The sequence below is a fragment of the Ochotona princeps genome, chromosome 23, assembly GCF_030435755.1.
Source record: "Ochotona princeps isolate mOchPri1 chromosome 23, mOchPri1.hap1, whole genome shotgun sequence".
Taxonomy (NCBI): domain Eukaryota; kingdom Metazoa; phylum Chordata; class Mammalia; order Lagomorpha; family Ochotonidae; genus Ochotona; species Ochotona princeps.
This window is the reverse complement of record NC_080854.1, coordinates 31,241,312-31,258,939: the sequence shown is the minus strand read 5'-3', so window position 1 is coordinate 31,258,939 and position 17,628 is coordinate 31,241,312. Positions and strand designations below refer to the sequence as shown.

Here is a 17,628-nt window from a genome sequence, read left to right as displayed (position 1 = left end):
AACCTGGCAGCCTGGCAGCCTGGCAGGAGGCACTTGCTAACGGGCTGTAAGAACCTGGGGAGGAAACCAGGAAGCAGCTCCTGGCTCTTGGCGTTGCAGACATTTGGGAAGCGAACCAGCAGATGGAAGAGCTCTCTCTCTCTGTCTCTCCTTCTCTCTATCACTCTGCCTTTCAAATAAACATAAATCTTGAAGAACTAGGATTAGCAGTAGAACTTTTATCCCAGAGTGAGGAGCACCTGCTGTTGGATTTTGGGCTCGGGTCCGATGATAAGGTGCAGCTCACTGGGACTAGAGGAGAGGTGTCAAGCCCACTGTCCTTGTGTTTTAAATGAGGCCTCATGGAACCATGTTGAGGATAAAACTGGTAACACAGTGGTCCCTTGGTATCTGTGGGAGATTGGCTCAAAGGACCATGTCCCTACCACCATGGGTACCAAAATCCACCTCACATAAAATGGTTTAGTGTTGGAGTGTAACCTACACGTCTTCCTATACACTTTAAACCATTTTTAGGATACTTTTAATACCTAAAACAAGTAAATGTCCAGGAACTAGCTGTTACAAAGTACGTATTACTCAGGAAATAATGACAAGGAAAAAAAATCTGGACACGCTCAATACAGACGCAGTTGCTTTCCAATCCGTTCAACTTGCCATGACGCCCCTGAGAACGCGCTGTCTGAACAGACCAAGAGGGGCGGCGCACAGAGCTCATTTAGCAGAGTGCATGCAAGCAGAGGACAGTCACTGCCTGCTTACCTTCCTCATCACCCAGGCCTCCAATGCCCTGGCTGTCCCCCTGGGCACCGCAAGATGCCTTCAGCTCCCTCGGACTCCTAGGAAGGCGTCCAGCTGCGCCTCTGCTCCGAGCACCTTCCTGGCTCCGGGTCTTCTCTTACGTGCAGGGCTGGGCTACGACAAGGTGCGGCAGTCCTGCGCACAGTGCGTTAACTGCTCCCGCACGGAGAGCAACCGCACCAGACCCTCTGCCCTCAGGTCACAAGAAACAAGGAGGTGAGGGCAACAACAGTAAGACCAAGGAAGAAAAAGACACAGGCATGAAAATAAGGTCCTTGCAACACATTTTCCCACTGCACAAATCTTAACATTTCCCGAGATATTCCTGAAAAGAAATAAGTTGCTAGAAGCAACACGTTGCCTGGAGCATTATAATTACAGCAAATGACTGGAAAACAGGAATAAAATAAGGTGCTGATCTGGTAAAAGTAAAAATGAATGCCAGACTTTGATTTTAAATTCAAATGTCTACAATATAAGTTTGGTGACCTTCAGTCATGCCTGCCCCTACCTTTCTCTGACTTTTTAAAAACTTACCAAATTCTATGAGCAAAATAGAATCAGTCTAAATATAATCACAGACTTGCCTCTCCCAAGTCCTGATGTACCAATGAAAACCTTTTCTGGTGACGTAATCCTCACAGCTATTTTTATTCTGGTAGCACATGCCTGCTTCTCTCTCTCTCTCTCTCTCTCTCTCTCTCTCTCTTTTGCAAATAACAATGGAATCTCTAAGAACGATTTAAAAGCTGATTTCACACAGCTTCAAGGACGCCTAACAATGTTACACCTCTCTGCCAGTTGACCCATTTTTCCGATGTTTCAGCATCAAGTGAAATCCAATCAAATGTCAGCATAACACGAAGTCCTGTGCCGCCGTCCAACAAAGCCCGCTTCAGGCATAGCAGGTGTTTAGTCAACGCTGGAGGGAGAAGGCAGGCTCCAGTGCAAGGCACCTACAGAGAAGGTGGCCCCGAAGATTAAACAGGAATCCAAAACAGCAGCTGTGCCAAATAGTGCTGAGGGTGACCCCGGCAGGCTTCCCCGCCCCTTCTCAATGCACACAGAAACACCGCCACTTACAAAGTCTCCCGTACCTTTATGAACAGCACAAGGAGTTCAGGACTCAGGTCCACAATGGAAAACATTTCATCACGGGCAAGCAGAGATGACTAACCAACTCCCGGCCAGGGACTCTGGCTCTTTTTTCTTCCTTTTTACTTCGTGATAACATATCTTTAAATTATACATCATAATCAAGGCTTTAACAGCTCTACTAGATCAATAGTTTAACAAGAAAAAAACCCACAGTCCAGCTGGAATATGGGCAAGGGCCATACACAACAATCACGTGAAAGCTGTTCAACCCGACTCCTGTAAAGTCGAGATTCAAACACTCACAGAATCATCAGTACTGAGGCTGGATAGAATTCCTATCAGTTTGACAGTTTCTTCAGAAAAAAAAATGTACCTTGAATACATTTTCTACCTTCACATTCAATCCTACTCCTGCAGAGCCCAGAACTGTTGGTTCTCTGTGAATTGTGTTGAATGCTTCCAACAATAGGAGTTTAATATGTAATCATTCAAAGAAAAACAAAAACTCATTTCAGCAGCGTTAACTTGGGTTATGGAAACAGACAGATGATTCTGCCAAGAAGTGTATCTTTTTTCTTTCAAGTTCCCCTTTCAATATTACAGTGAGGTCTCTTCTATAAATAGAGAGCCACAGAAGGTGCTCAGAGTCACCCCACGGGTCTCACAGAGCCCTCCAGCTCTGAACGGAGAGACACACACAAACACATCTCCATAATGTCAAACTGGCCAAAACTCCCATCTCGGAATCATTAGTCAATACAACTGTTCCTGTTTCGAAAGGTTAAAACAGCAAAGTACTATGTAAACTCCCTTAAATCAGTGCTGGATAAAACAATTATGTTTTAAATAATCAAGCAATATATATAAACTATTTTTTAAAAGATTTATTTTATTTTTATTATAAAGTCAGATATACTGAGAGGAGGAGAGATAGAGAGGAAGTGGAGCTGCCGGGATTAGAACCAGCAGCCACATGGGATCAAGGCGAGGACCTTAGCCACTAGGCCACACTGCCGAGCCCGCAATATATATAAACTATTAAGGCTTAGAAAAAGAAGTTTCTGACAGCCACATTTAAGTAGCAGAAAATTAAACTTGTGTTATTAAAAGACTAAACTGCTGTGATAACTTGAGGGGAAATGGCAGGAGGAGAAAATAGAGAGGGAAGGAGGTGGACCCATAACTTAACGAAAATAAACAGAATGAATTCACAAGCATTATTCTATTCTATTCTATTCTATTCTATTCTATTCTATTCTATTCTATTCTATTCTATTCTATACGTGTCACAAAATTTCTATACTGAAGAAATCTGAGAGGTGCCGAATGCACAATAAAAATACACATATTCCTATGAACAGATTCGGACCTCATAACACTCCAAAAATATCAATCAAGAGACATATCCTTCCCTCCAGAGCTCTTCTTTGCTTGTTAGCTTTGGACTTGAGCATGTGACAAGCTTTGGTGAAGGCCTGAAATGTACTTGGGTCACTGGGTTTGAGTTCTTGTGTTCCACTTGCCACTGGCCATGAGAACAATCCAATTTGAATAGTCTCCAGTTGAAAGAGGCTGAAAAACTGTGGGACTGGCCTGGATGTACCCCAAATCATGGAGCAAAGCCACACCTAAACCAACTGACTCCAGCAGAGTCCGAACAACACAGAGGCAAGAAACAAGTGCACATTGTTTTCCATGGACACGCTTGTTTGTTACATTGCAATATCTATCTGCTCACGATGAACCTTTGCACATTAAAGAGAAAAGTACAGCAAATGAGGAAGTCTTGATACAGGCATTATGAATGCTGCTCCTATCTGCTTCCACACAATCTGTTGATTAAGAAAACATCTAAAGGATCTCAAGAATGTAACACTCAAATACTTTATACAAATTCCATGGGCTGAATACGTCCTCCAAACTGCCCTGTGCTGGAGACTTAACCCCACTGGCTTGATGAATCGGTCAGTGGGAAGTACATAACCCGTGTGATTTCACAGGCTCACAGCTGGAGAGAAACCTGGCTCAGGGAGAAGGGTGCTAAGCCTCACCCTGAGGCTCTGCACGTTGGACTTTGCAGTTGAAGTTGGGAAGAGTTAAAAACTTTTGATCTACTGAAACAAGACAAGAATCTGAGGACCCAGGAGTTGTGCACTGTGTGGTTTCAAAGTGTCTGCCACGCTGGGAACATACCCTTTCTGCCCTCACAGACGGCAAAGTGTTGTTACATGGGTGTGAGTTCATTACCGCAGGAAGAGCTTTAGCATTCAGGCAAGCTCTGTCATGCTCATCCTCTCTCCACGTGACGCCCTGAACCATGCACTGACACGCCAGGAAGGCCCTCGCCAGACACTGACTTGTCAGCCTCCAAACCTGTGAGTCAAATCAATTTCTTAAAAAAAAAAAAAGTGATTGACTAACTTATTTGAAAAAGACGTTGAAAGACAGACATCCTCCAAACGGCCCTAATGGCCAGATCTGGGCAGACTAAAAGCAGGAGACAGAGATTTCACCCAGGTCTTCCACGTGGGTGCAAGGGGCCCAGGCACTTTGGTCATGTTCAGCTGCTTTCCAAGGTGCATTAGCATGGAGCTGGAGTGGAACGAGCTCTCCCATGGAGTGCTGGCAGTGCAAGCAGAGCCTTAACCTGTTGTGCCACACCACCAGCCCCCAAATGACTTTGTCTTTCATATAAATTGCCCCATCTCGGGCATGTTCACACAGCCACAGGACAGAGCCTGAGATGATCCACTTCTGCTCGGATGTTCCCATTCCCTAAGAGTCGTCGCCATCTTCGTATGCCAGGGCCATGCAACGGTGGTCAGAGCGGGCAGATGGCTCTGCTCCCAGTGTCCTCCGCACATGAGATGCCACTGCCATTTCGCGCACACTCCCTAGTGAACCCAGCACCTAACAAAAGGATCAGGCCCATTTTAGTCAAGTCACCAACCAGAGGTATGAGCCCAAAAAATAAAAATAAATGAGCAATGGTGGCGTGTAACTGCAAATGGCTCAGTCCTATAGGTTCAAACCAAAGTATCTACAGCAGCCCTTGAAATAACTCACAAGAGCCACAGAACCCCACAGTGACAGGCAAGGGAAAGTATATCCAAACATTACGGCGGACTGTTTTCTTGCTGCACCCAAAGTGCTGGGAGATACTACAACCGCCACTCCAAGGGGCAGATTCTCTTTGCGAAGTTTATTTCCTTCTGATCCCTTCAGAGATTCGAACTGCCTGAACCTTCATCTGACTCTCCAAGCCATAGTCCCATGAATTGTATCAACTCAGTTATATCCCTCATTATTAAATTCAAACAGTGGGGAGGGATTGGACAGTTGCAGAAGAACAGTGCTATGGAATGACTGCCTGTGGACCCCCAAAATTCACAGGTGGACGATCTGAAACCCTAAGTGATGATACTCGGAAGGTGACTGGGTGTGGATGAGGTCACGGGTGTGAGTGAGTGCAAGAACCACAGCCCTTCTCTCTACACGCCGCCAGAAGAAAGCAGCCTCTGCAAGCCAGGAAGAGGGACATCACCAAGAACCCAGTCATGCTGCCACTCTGAGCTTGAACTTGCAGCTCCCAGAACTTTTGAGAAATAAGTGCCTGTTACTGAACACACCTGGTGAACTCTGCATGGGAGCCCGAACAGACCACGATAAACAGCGTCCCAGGCCAAGATGGCATGCAAACCCGGGAGGGGGCACAGCCCATGTGAATGCCACAGAATTAGAGCTGGAAACCTTGGCACCCAGCCCAAACCACCTCTCAGCATCCCCTCCATTTCTCAAAATCACTTACAAGAGAAGAGCTTTCGGTTACACCGTGAATTAGCTGGCAGAATTCACAGAAAAGACTCTCTGGACTTCAGCTAAACTGCCTTCCTGCTGTTGATAAAATTATCTAGCTCATATTCTGCTGAACATGAGAACATGCATTTCAGATGAGGCACAGAGCCTTTCACTGTTGCAAAGACTTGCACGCCCTGATGGAAGTACAAAGGTGCCCTGGGCTCTCTAACTCCCATGTGCCCACGCACACAGGACAAACTGGCCAACCCAGGACGCTGTCCCCTCCTGCTGCACAAGCAAAAATGGTCCAACTCATGGCCTACCCACCTACCGAGCTTTCAACACTAAGACTATGGAGCAGGACAGGTTTCCTGTTCCTGTTTAATAAAGACCTGGACAGTCCTGTTTTCAAACTCCCTTCTCTATTTAAAAATCCAAGTTTCTCGACTTCGGCTTCACTATTTCTTCTGAATTTGGTACATCCAGCAAGAGGCCTGTAATGCAAGATGATCTCGCGCTGACTTGGCCCTCAGGGGACAAGTATTTAAATACATCATTTATTCAGAATAAACAGCCATTTCTGAGTTGAAGAAGTCCAGCCTGCTACCCTCCGGAATCCACTTTTCTTTCCACAGCAAATGATGCCTGAGTCATGACTGAAAATAAAGTCTCATCATTTTAATAACCATAATCATTGACCCCAGAAAAGGCCCAAATTTTAAAAAAATCTTTTTAAATGTGTTTTCTAAAGAAGCAAAAACACAGTTCAAACTCTCCAACTTGTAGCTCAGCAGAAATGAATACCAAAAGTGCCTCTTGGGCTTCAAATGACATGAGATGGCTCTGAATGTTACAGTTTAAAAATACTCTCTAAGAATACAAGCCAAATGACTACAGGATTATAAGTTCTCTCTCCCAGTTGTTCAGGTATTAAAAACAAGACACAAGAATAGCCTTCTAAAGGACTCACCAACATGCGATGCACCACGGGAAAGGTGCCCCCCACGGACCTGCTCACCCCTCAGAGCCCTGTGCCCTCTCTCAGTGTCCTCTCTTAGTGCCCGCCTTCCTGCACACCCCCGCCTCAGGAAAAATCAGTAACTATCAAATGGACACTTGACTGAAGCGACAAAGGGCATATTTTGGGTGTCTCCTTTAGAATACTACAGAAGGGACCAGAGCAGCCTGAACTCAACATTCCCAGCTGGCATCTACCATCGGCCGAGCTACCCAATGCTGTGTTTCACACTCCAGTAGACATGAAACTGATGGGCAAGGCTAACCCATCACCTGCCCAGTCCACCTCTCCCACACACATGCCATGCTGAGTTCTGCCTGTGGGTACCATGTGGACTGGCAGCATGCATCAAGTGCCCCACGGACCACTCCTGGAGAGCAGTGGGCGAGCCCTGACACTCCGTTCTTCCTGTTCACCTAACATCTGTATTTGGCCAAACTGCATACAACCAAGCAGCTCCATTCCTGAAGCCAAAACTCAAGACCAGCTTCAGTGGCTACCCATCCCTGGCGAAGCAAAATGTGGTGTCTGCAGACAAGGGGACAGTGGTATTCAGCCGTGGAAAAGGATGCAGCCCTAGTAAGAAGTGGAAGATGCGGAGCTGCAAAGCACTGTGTAGGTGGAAGAAGCCAGACACAACAAGGACACCCAAGTGTGACTCCACTCACCCGGCATATCCAGGAGAGGGGAAAACCCACAGAGCGAGGGGGCGGGATGTGGAGGGCCTGGTGGGAGGCGACTTGCAAGGCAGCAATTAACGGTGTGGCTTTGCTTTAGCACAAGGGAAGCACCCAGGAGCAAGACTGCATTCAAGGTGACAGAACACAACAATGCAATAAATGTCACCCAGCGTAAACTCAGTGATGTGTATCACAGTCAAATAACAATTTTGAAATAAAGATTTCTTTATTTTTATTGAAAAGGCAGATCTACAGAGCGAGAAAGATTTTCCATCCACTGATTTACTCCCCAAGTGGCCGAAAAGGCCAGAGCCGAGCCAGGAGCCAGGAGCCTCTTCCGGGTCTTCCATGTGGGTGCAGGGTCCCAAGGCTTTGGGCCGTCCTCGACTGCTTTTCCAGGCCACAAGCAGGGAGCTGGATGGGAAGTGGAGCAGCTGGGACATGAATCAGTGCCCATATGGGATTCTAGTTCATGCAAGGCAAGGATTTTAGCTATTAGGCTACTGCACCGGGCTCCAAATCAGTAACATTTTTAAACAACAAAAAATTGTAAAATTGCCGCTTTTGCAGGTCGGTTTGTCTCTTTGCATTCATTCACCACCAGGATTTTGCAATACGGTTTTTGCACTACCTACACTGCCACGTTCCCCAGCCCTCAGCTCATCTTCAAGGCCTTGAATTTGGATTGTGACTTCCAAAAACTCCCCTCTCCTATTCCCTCCTCCTCCACACATACAAATAAAAGCATGCAGAAAGCTTTACAAATGTCCTCAGGATACACTTGGGATACGCAATCGCACACTGGAGCGCCTGGATTTGAACACTGGCTTTCCTTCCACTTCCAGCTTCCTGCCACTGCACACGAGGCAGCAGGCTCCCTGGCAGGCAGCTCTTACGTCCAGCCATGTCTTAGCTACCAAATCGGGTCTCTTACCTCCCTCCCTGCTTCCTCGCAAATAAAAAATGAATAAGTTTAAATTTGGGCGCAGCAGCAATGTGGAGCAGTGGGTTAAGTGGCCGCTTGGGAGCAGCCGCATCCACCCCGCAGAGCCTGGGAATGAGTGCTGCCTCTCGCTCTGTTCCAGCTCCCCGCTGATGCACCTGGGAAAGCAGCGAAAGACGAGCCAAGTGCCCGGGCCCCTGCAGCCATGGGAGACCCGGAACGAGTCCCATCCTCCCTGCTTTCGTGTGTCCCGACCCTGGTCATTGTTAACACTTACCAAGTGAGCCAGCAGACGGCAGATACTCATTCTCTCTCTCTCTTTCCAATAAATAAACTTAAAAATATATATATCATCATGGTATCTCCATGAGTACCCTGACCAAACAGGTTCCTTCTCTGAGCCTTCTCAAGTCCAGTCCTGGCGGCCTTCTTTTCATTTCACTCAGTGGACCCTGGCCATTGTGTCCTGCACCTCCATGCCCCTCCTTTGCCGGACACCGTCCTCCCATACCCTGGGGTCAAACTGCATTTCTTCAATGAACCCAGACACTCCTGCCAGTGCCGTAACAAATCGCTGTGAATTTCATGACTAAACAACGCAGACGGATCTCCTTGGGTTCCGATGGTCACCTGCTCCCTGGCTGCGCGGGCTGCCCTCCTCACGGAGGTTCCAGAGCAGGACCTGTCCTCCTGCCTCCTCCAGCTTTGGAGGGCCACCTGCATTCCATGTCTCGTGGCCACTTCCTCCTCTTAAAATTCAGCAGCAGCCTGACTTCTCCTCCTCTACCTCCCTTATTCCTTGTGATGACACTGGGCCCATTGCAGCACACAGCACATCATCAGAAAGCCTTCAGATAATCACACCTGCCAAGCCTCCCTTGCCACGGCAGGAAACAGATTCCCAGGTTCTAGGGGCCAGGGAGTAAGCAGCTAAGCTCACACACTCCGAGGTCCCGCGGTCATCCTTCCAGGCTGTGGGTCTTGGCCACTTTCTAAGCAAGGACCCATGGCCTAGGTAGCTGAGCGATCCACTCACAATTGGAGACTCAACAATCACGTCTCCCTCCACACAGTCACTTGAAAGTTAAGCTTTTCCCCCTGGGATTTGTGCCTCAAGGTCATTTCGAGTGTATCGAGCGACTGTGGAGGGTTACGCACTTCCACTCATTTCCAGGAGAGGAAAAGCCCCTACGTCAAGGGCCGGAGAAGACGGGAAGGACATCTGAAGGCAGACAATAACACCCAGAAGCTTTCAGAAGACAGTGGGGCACAGAGGGCAGCAGGAAAGGGCCACGGACGCAGCACAGAGCTGCCCGAGCCTCTCCGACCAGCTGTTCCCGAGCCGGCAGATGGGCCTGCTGCCACTCGGCTGGAGCTTCTTCCGACACAGGGAATCAGTGAGTCCTTCCTTCACTTCTGCTCCCTATCCATTCTCTACTCTTCCACTCAGTGATATCTGTGTGCTTCTGTGCATTTACACACGTGGCTGCGGAGGCAGACGGAATCCGCAGGTTTCCTTCTCGCGGCCAGTGCAGCCCTACTGCATTTACCCCTCATAAGGTGCAGCTGGATCTCAGCAGGCCCGGGTTATTCACTGCCGACCCAGGACATGCTTCCGCCTCTCGCACCCCCTCTAGTGGCCACCAGCCTAGAAAACTGCTGAGCCCTGGCTAAGGACTGGAGCTACAAGAAGGCTGGTCATCTTAAAGTGTGGAGCCCCTGCCAAACACTGGCAGGAAATTCATACACGCGGCATGCTGGCTTTGGAAACTGTTAACATGTGGATACTTATTTCCTGTTCTCCTTCTTTGTAATCAATTGTTCTGCCTTATAGTCAACTCAGAAATTCACAGAAACAGGGCACAGTCTGACAAGGATAGACACGTACACACTCAATTCCAGTAAAAATAAAACAGGTAAGCAGTAGTGCTTTATCCATATGATAGCATATTATAGAGCAGCAAAAAAAAGAATGAGAAATAGCTATCGACAGCCTATTAATCTTGTAAAAAACTTGAATGGGGCTGACATGGTGGCACAGCAAGTTAAGCTGCTACCCTTGGTGCTGACATTGCACACGGGTACTGAGCCATGTTGCCGCTGTTCCACTCCTGATCCGGCTCCCTGAGGAATCTGCCCAGTCCTCGGCTCCCTGCACCCATCGGGAGGTCCACACGCAATTCAAAACTCCTGATTCAGCCCAACCGCTGCAGTTATTTGGGAAGTAAACCAGCAGATGGAAGATTATCTCTCTCTCTCTCTCTCTCTCTCTCTCTCTCTCTCTCTCTCTCTCTCTCTCTCCTAGAAGACAACATAAATAAGGCAGCATTTCACAGACCAGAAAACAAACATTTTTATCTAGGTGTACCTATCTCTGTGTAAGTAAAGTCAATGAATATTTCCCTTTTTATTTATTTCTAAAGCAAAGGAACAGAGTACACAACTCAGGATCGTGCTTGCTTTTGTCGCCAGGACAGCATGAGGAGGTGTCCTGGCTGGAGGACAGGTTCAAACACATCCATTTATTTATTTAAGTTTCACTTTATTTGAAAGGCAAAGAGACAGACAAGAGGTTTTGCATCCACTGACTCACTCCCCAGTCTGTAACAGTCAAGGCCCAAGCCAGGAAATGGAAACTACCTATGGTGCCACACTGGGCAGTAGGCTCTCAAAGGCTCGAGTATTCACCTGCTGCCGCCAAGGGTGCACATTAGCAGGAAGTTAGAGTCCAAGGCAGAACCAGGACTCGAACCAGGCACTTCAATATGGTATGCAGGCATTTCAAGTCATGGCTTAACCGCTATGCCAAATTCAACTCCACACATTCATTTTATTGTATTGTTTTTCAATGTATGTCTATGTTGCAAATAATTAAGAATGGTCATCAAACATAACTATGCAGGTAGCTGGACACATCAACCCATGGACAGAAACAAGGGGGCGGTGACTCAGAGAACATCCTCTCAGGGCCACTCCTGTCCTGTGGTCTGGGCGTGGGGACAGCCTTTTACATGACTCTGCATGATACACGAGCTCCCAAACCCCCACATCTGTCGCTCCAGTAAACCACTTACAGAAACCACTTTATCAACATCGCCTTCAGGAGGTGTTTCCAGAGTACCCCAATAAAACTAGACTAGACCTGTTCCCCACAGATCTCTCCAACCTGCCCACCTGCTTCACTGTCCCTGAAACAAAACTCACCCTCTAACAATACAGGCCACAGTATCATTTATTTTCTGGCAAACTCCAAGAGGATATGGTGTTTTGTTCACTTACTGTTCTTGCTTTTTTCTGTCCAATAATGCTTACATTTGTTGAAAGGATGGGCAATTAAGACACACACATCACGTAACGCAACAACTGGGAGGAAGTAACCACACCACTGAAAGTAAGTCTAATTCCTATGAGGTCAGTTAAAAGGTGATTTAGGTTTGCTTTTTTTCTTGTTTCCTAAATATCAGATTTTCTACAGTAGCAATGCATTACTTTTTAAATTCGGCGAAAGTATCAGTTATTTTTTCAATGTTGCTAGGCAAATATGACTAAAATAACAATGTTCAGGGCATATAAACAGATAAGGGAAATAAGTTCTAGCCACCTGCAAAATCTTAATGTCTATTCCTACAATCACAGTAAAGACTAGAGGGAGTTAAGGGAAATGCTCACCTCCCATCGTTCCTTCCTTTCTGGTCACTTACATTTCTGGGAAAAGCATGCTACTAGGGAACCCTTGGTCAGTTTAGATCAACATACAAATGCTTAAAAAGGAAATTCATTCACTCTCAAGTGTTAGTAATTCGGGATCTGCTCCTTGAGCAAACCTGAAAACATGGGGTTAAGAGAATCTGAGACCATGGATAAGATGACCAGCAAGATGGCTTGCACCTGCGGTCAGGCAGCAACACTGCTCCAGGAAACGCTTTCAGCCACAGAAAGGTGAAGGAGCAAAATGCAGGCAAAAGGCCGACTGAACCTGTGCTGGCTCGCGCTATTACAGGACTAATTCCACTTAAACATATTTTTAAAAAGTATGATAAACAATAAAAATCAAATCATAATAAAATATCATGTGCCACTCACTGTGTCCTGAGTATTAGGTCACTTAGTGGTTCCCTGACAACGTCAGCAGCTGGGGACCTGCAGAGACCTGGGACCCCTGCTTTGCCATGCGCTGACAAAGCTGCTTGAGTTTAAACAGAATATGTTACCTGCCAAAGGTACGCCCCCTCAGGAACGTGTCTGAAAACTGGCTGTCCTGGCCAAGGAAGCCAGAGGACAGGAGGTAGCTTTCCTCTCTCATTGCATTTTCAGCAGCATAAGGAAGAGGTTCGGGGCTGTCACGAAGATCCACAGCCATTCCCTGGGAGTTCTTGAACACGTGTTCTGACCATCACTCACTGACTCCCGAGAGAACGAGCAGCTCTCGGCCATCCAGCTATCCAGCACAAGACACCTTCCAAACTCAGCAGTAACTTTGTTTTCAATATTTGCTTATTCGAACATCAGAAGGACAGACAGAGAGGAGAGCCCATCCACTTCCTGGGCTGGTCCAGGCCAAAGCCCGGAGCCAGGAGCTGCACAGGCTCTTCCACCTGGGTGGCAGGGACACAAGCACCTGGGCTGCCTTCCGTTCCCTTCCCAGGTGTGGCAGCAGGGAGCCTGACTGGGAGCAGAGCAGCAGGGACTTGAACCTGCACCCCAAAACTGACCCCCATCAGTAACTCTTCATGTGGGTACATCAAGCCTGGTGAGCTTCTGTGAAACATCTCCTGCAAAACAGTTTCAAACCTGCCCTAGTCCGTCATCTCCTGTGTGCCTTTAGCGGAGCTAATTTTTAAAGTGCATCTTGAAAACCTCACAACAACTTGCAGTTTACATGGAGAACTCTGAGAAACTTTCCAAGCAAATCCGGCACCCCGACTCTGGGTTTGCCATCAGCCATGAATGGACCTGTTCTTCTTTGGGCAGTGCAAGAAAAGGGCTTTGATTATCCATTGTGCAAGATATGACTGCTGAATTGTGTTCAATTATCAGTTTTGAAAAAAAAAAAGGAATGAAAGGCCCATTTGGGTTCTGACTTGGCAGGGAACAGAGCTTCAGAAGTGGTGCTTGGTCCGCAGGCTTATCAAGGCTCTCCGGCCTGAGAATGACCCAAGTGCACTTGGAACCTAAGCAACTGCCTTTGCCCAAGGATGGTTTTTTTTTTTTTTTTTTTTGGTCCTAAATCATCCAAATAGATTCTGCGCAACAAGAGTTTCTTTCAAAATTCAGGGAGATGAGGCTTCCTCACTACAGTTCTAGCTAAATTTAAAACAAAAATACAGCTGGGCCCGGCGGCGTGGCCTAGCGGCTAAAGTCCTCGCCTTGAACGCCCCGGGATCCCATATGGGCGCCGGTTCTAATCCCAGCAGCTCCATTTCCCATCCAGCTCCCTGCTTGTGGCCTGGGAAAGCAGGAGAGGACTGCCCTATGGTTTGGGACCCTGCACCCACGTGGGAGACCTGGAAGAGGTTCCCGGTTCCCGGCTTCAGATCAGCACAGCACCGGCCGTTGAGCTCACTTGGGGAGTGAATCATCAGACAGAAGATCTTCCTCTCTATCTTTCCTCCTCTCTGTATATCTGACTTTGTAATAAAAATAAATAAATCTTTTTAAAAAATACAGCTTTGGAATTGGATGCCACATTAGCCAAATGCAAGTCTTACCAGGTTACAAGGTGCAAGTTAGGAGGTGACTTTCAGCACACTGGAAAAAAGTGTAAACAATAAACTCTAGCAGTTTCGATGATAATACAGCTATGAGGTTGGGCCAGCATGGTGGCACAGAGGGTTAAGTCTCTGCCTGTGACAGAAGCGTCCCACCAAGGTACTGGTTTGAGTCCCAGCTGCTCCACTTCTGATCCAGCTCCCTGATAACGCATTTGGGAAAGCAGCAGAACATTGCCCAAGCTCCTGTGCCCCTGCATCCGTGTGAGAGACCCGGATGAAGCTCCTGTCTCCTGGCTGCTGTGGTTATTTGATTTGTGGTTATTCTGGATAGGCGCTTTTCTTTCTTCTCTCTCTCTCTCTTTCTCCTTCTCTCTATTCAGTAACTATTGCTTTTCACTTGTTTGGAAGTTAAATCTCTCCACAATTCTTTTTGTTTTTGTTTATACATTTGTTTGGTATCACGTAGCTAGTGACAGAGCTCTCCCAGCCGCGGGCTCACTCCTGCAAAGGCTGGGCCTGTGACAGGGTCACAGCCAGGAACTCAACCCAGGTCTCCCACGTGAGTGGCGCGAGCCACTAACGGCTGCCCCAAATGCTCTATATCAGCAATAAGCTGGAATCAGAAGTAGAGGCTGACCTTGAACCCAGGCATCTTAACCACTAGACCAAGCAAATGCCCGCCCCATGTCCATGCAAGTCTGATATGAATGGCGCCATAAGCAAACACTTTTCCACAAGTCTTCTCACTAACTTGCACACTTAGAATGACACTTAGAAGGTGCCGAATGAGTTCACGTTTCACAGGGCCTGATGTGGGAGCCAGGTAGACACTCTGTTCATGCTGGGCCAGGAATGCCGTTAACACCAGGGTGCCTTTCACAACCAACCAAGAACCAGACACTCCTGGTTCCTCTTTCCACGCCTGCTGCCCTCCTGCTCCCCTGACCTTGGGGAAAAAACAGGCAGTTATCCAGAAACCCAGAAAACAAAAGAGCATCTCATCCCAGGATGTGGGGCCGCACAGCTGCTGCTTCTCCGAGTGGGTGTGAGGGAAAGAGCGGGACACGCAGACTGGGAGGGACTCTAGGGTGAGCAAGCCGGAGGCAGAGCGCTCACAGCCCCGCACGCCAGTCCCTGCCAGCCCGGAGAGACAGACGCGCAATCCCACGCTCTGCCTCTGCGACAAGAGGCGGTCAGATGGAATGGCCAGGCTGCATCCCAGGCAATGCACAGCCAAACCGTGAGAAGCTTCTGGAAGTTGGAATGTCAGTCAGACCACCCCAGAGCTGTCAGCTGTAACACTCAAATTTCAAATATTTTAGTTCCCATGACAAACACACATACACATTGCTTTCTGCAAACTGGCACTGAACGCTACAGTGAGCCTCCCGGGAAGACAGACGCAGGGAATGGGCACTGCGACAGCGCCAGTGAAGAGGCCCACGGCCCACTCACCCGCCCAGAGCAGCTGCCTCTGATGTCCAGCTCTTGTCCAGGCAGACCCTGGCAGGCAGCAGGGGGCCCCAAGAGACCTTCTGCTGCCACCCACTGGGTCTGGATGGGGGTGAGCCACATTCCCTTGCCACTGTGGCCATCGGGAAGGAAACAGCCAATGAGGGTTTTTATCGTCTCTCGCTTTCTACCTCTCAAGCAAAATCTTAAGAACTTCAAAAATTAGACATGCAGTAAATATTCTGGGTTGAAAACACTGTAGGACCAGCATGGTGGCACAGTGCATTAAGCTGTCACTTGCAATGCTGGCAACCCAAATGAGGAGCAATTTGTGTCCCAGCTGCTGGGCTTTCAATCCAGTTCTCTGCTAATGGACCTGGGAAAGCCCCTGCCACCCACGCGGAGAATGGAGTTCCCGTCTCCTGGCTCCAGCCTGGCCCTGGCTTTTGCAGTCATGGGGGAACTGAACCAACAGATGGAAGATCTCTCTCTATAGATCACGGTCTACTTGTAATCTGGCCTTTCAAATAAAGAAATCCCTACAACATTTTTAAAGAAACAATTTTTTGAATGATTATGATCTGTAAGTAAAGATGTTTCTAATTTATACTAGCTTAGAAAAACCCAGTCAGCCTGAAAATGATGCAGTGTTTTTCAAAGGCACCGTGCACACAGAGAAACAACACACGCGGATACATTCTTGTTGAAATCAGGGGGTTATCCAATCAGATACCTGACTGAGTCTCTACTGATACCAATAGAGTCTCCTGGTCCCCTTTGCGAATCAGCCTGGAGAAGCTTGAAAAGCCCTACCCCAGCCAGACGACCAAGGTCAGAATTAACAATCATAAGCTGCGTTGGTGGCAAGGCCCCTCGACAGCACGTGCAAAAGATGGCACTTGACCGCTGCGGTCTTCCTCTCCGAACACAAAAACCTCAGGCCAATATGAGAAAAAGAGATGCCAAGAGGGGGTGCACCTCACAAGCACTGGCCAAAAGCATCAAGGTCAACAAAACCAGCGAAGTCTGCAAAGCCTTCCCCGCTGGCCGGCGAACGCCATGTGCTATCGCAGTGGGTCCTGGGGCAGAACACTGCACTGTGAATAGAGTGTGGGCCTCGGAGCACTAGAACCTTATCAACGACCGCTTTTTTTCTAATTACAGATGCACCACCGTGACGTGGGATGCTAAGGATGGGAGGAAACGTGGGTAGAAGGGCAGAGCGGACATGTTTTTGCTCACAGAACTTTCCAGGGCACTGGTTTGACGTCCCTCCTGTGCATTCACTTCCTGGCCATGTAAATTTCTGTGATGTAAATCAGGCACCCCAGCCATCCTTTTAAACTAATTAGAATCATTTTCAAAGCGAAATTTGAAAACTCAATTTCTGCAAAAATTCAGTTTACTGGACTTTTTCTTTCTTTCTTTTGCCTATGTGCTCAGTGGTGAAGTGGCCCATGTTCCCCTCGTAAACACTCTTGTCTCTCCCATTCGAAACAGCTCCTTCAAAGCATGGTGGATGACATTAAACAAAAACAGAGCTGGTGCTGGCATCTGGCTGCACAGGAGTCAGTGGGGGCCAACACCTGCCACGTGTCGCCACTCTCCAGGAATCTCTTACCTCACCATCTCCCCCAACTCCAGAGTCCTCTGACACCTGCAAGACTGACCCTTCAGAACATTCCACTGAGTTCTACAACTTAGTGTGACACTGTTCCCCCATGACGGCACCTTAAAAATGAAGTCTGATAGAAAATCCCAAACACAAAGACCTCCTTCTTTTCAATTCCAAGTTTTTGCAATTGTCATACACGCACATGGCCCAGTACTACAGCAAAAATACAAACCATCTCCCAGAAGGAGTCCCAATTTTATTCTTGTCCTCAATTTGGCCACACTTTGCTTTCCAATTATTACAAGTTATTGACATGTGACCTCAGAGATGCAGCTCGGCCGCTCAGTCACCAGCCCGACCCCACCCGCCTGAAGGTCAGCTCCCTACCTTTCACTGAGGCTCCTCCACAGCTGTGCACCTGCAACAGGGAGAGGAGGAAAAGGTGAGACTTCATCAGGCCTTGCTCTCAAGAGGCACTTAGCTTAGACAGGCCCTGAGCTGCTTCAAATGCA

At 47.9% G+C, this 17,628-nt stretch overlaps 1 protein-coding gene across 1 annotated transcript in view; it reads right to left on the bottom strand.

Moving 5' to 3' along the window:
* Window positions 1–17,628, bottom strand: part of RETREG1 (reticulophagy regulator 1) — a 100,542-nt gene that overhangs the window by 55,351 nt on the left and 27,563 nt on the right. Inside the window, exon 3 of the mRNA XM_004583627.3 lies at window positions 17,504–17,534. Within this exon, the coding sequence (XP_004583684.2) occupies window positions 17,504–17,534 (31 nt within the window). The remainder of the gene's footprint in view (window positions 1–17,503; window positions 17,535–17,628) is intronic.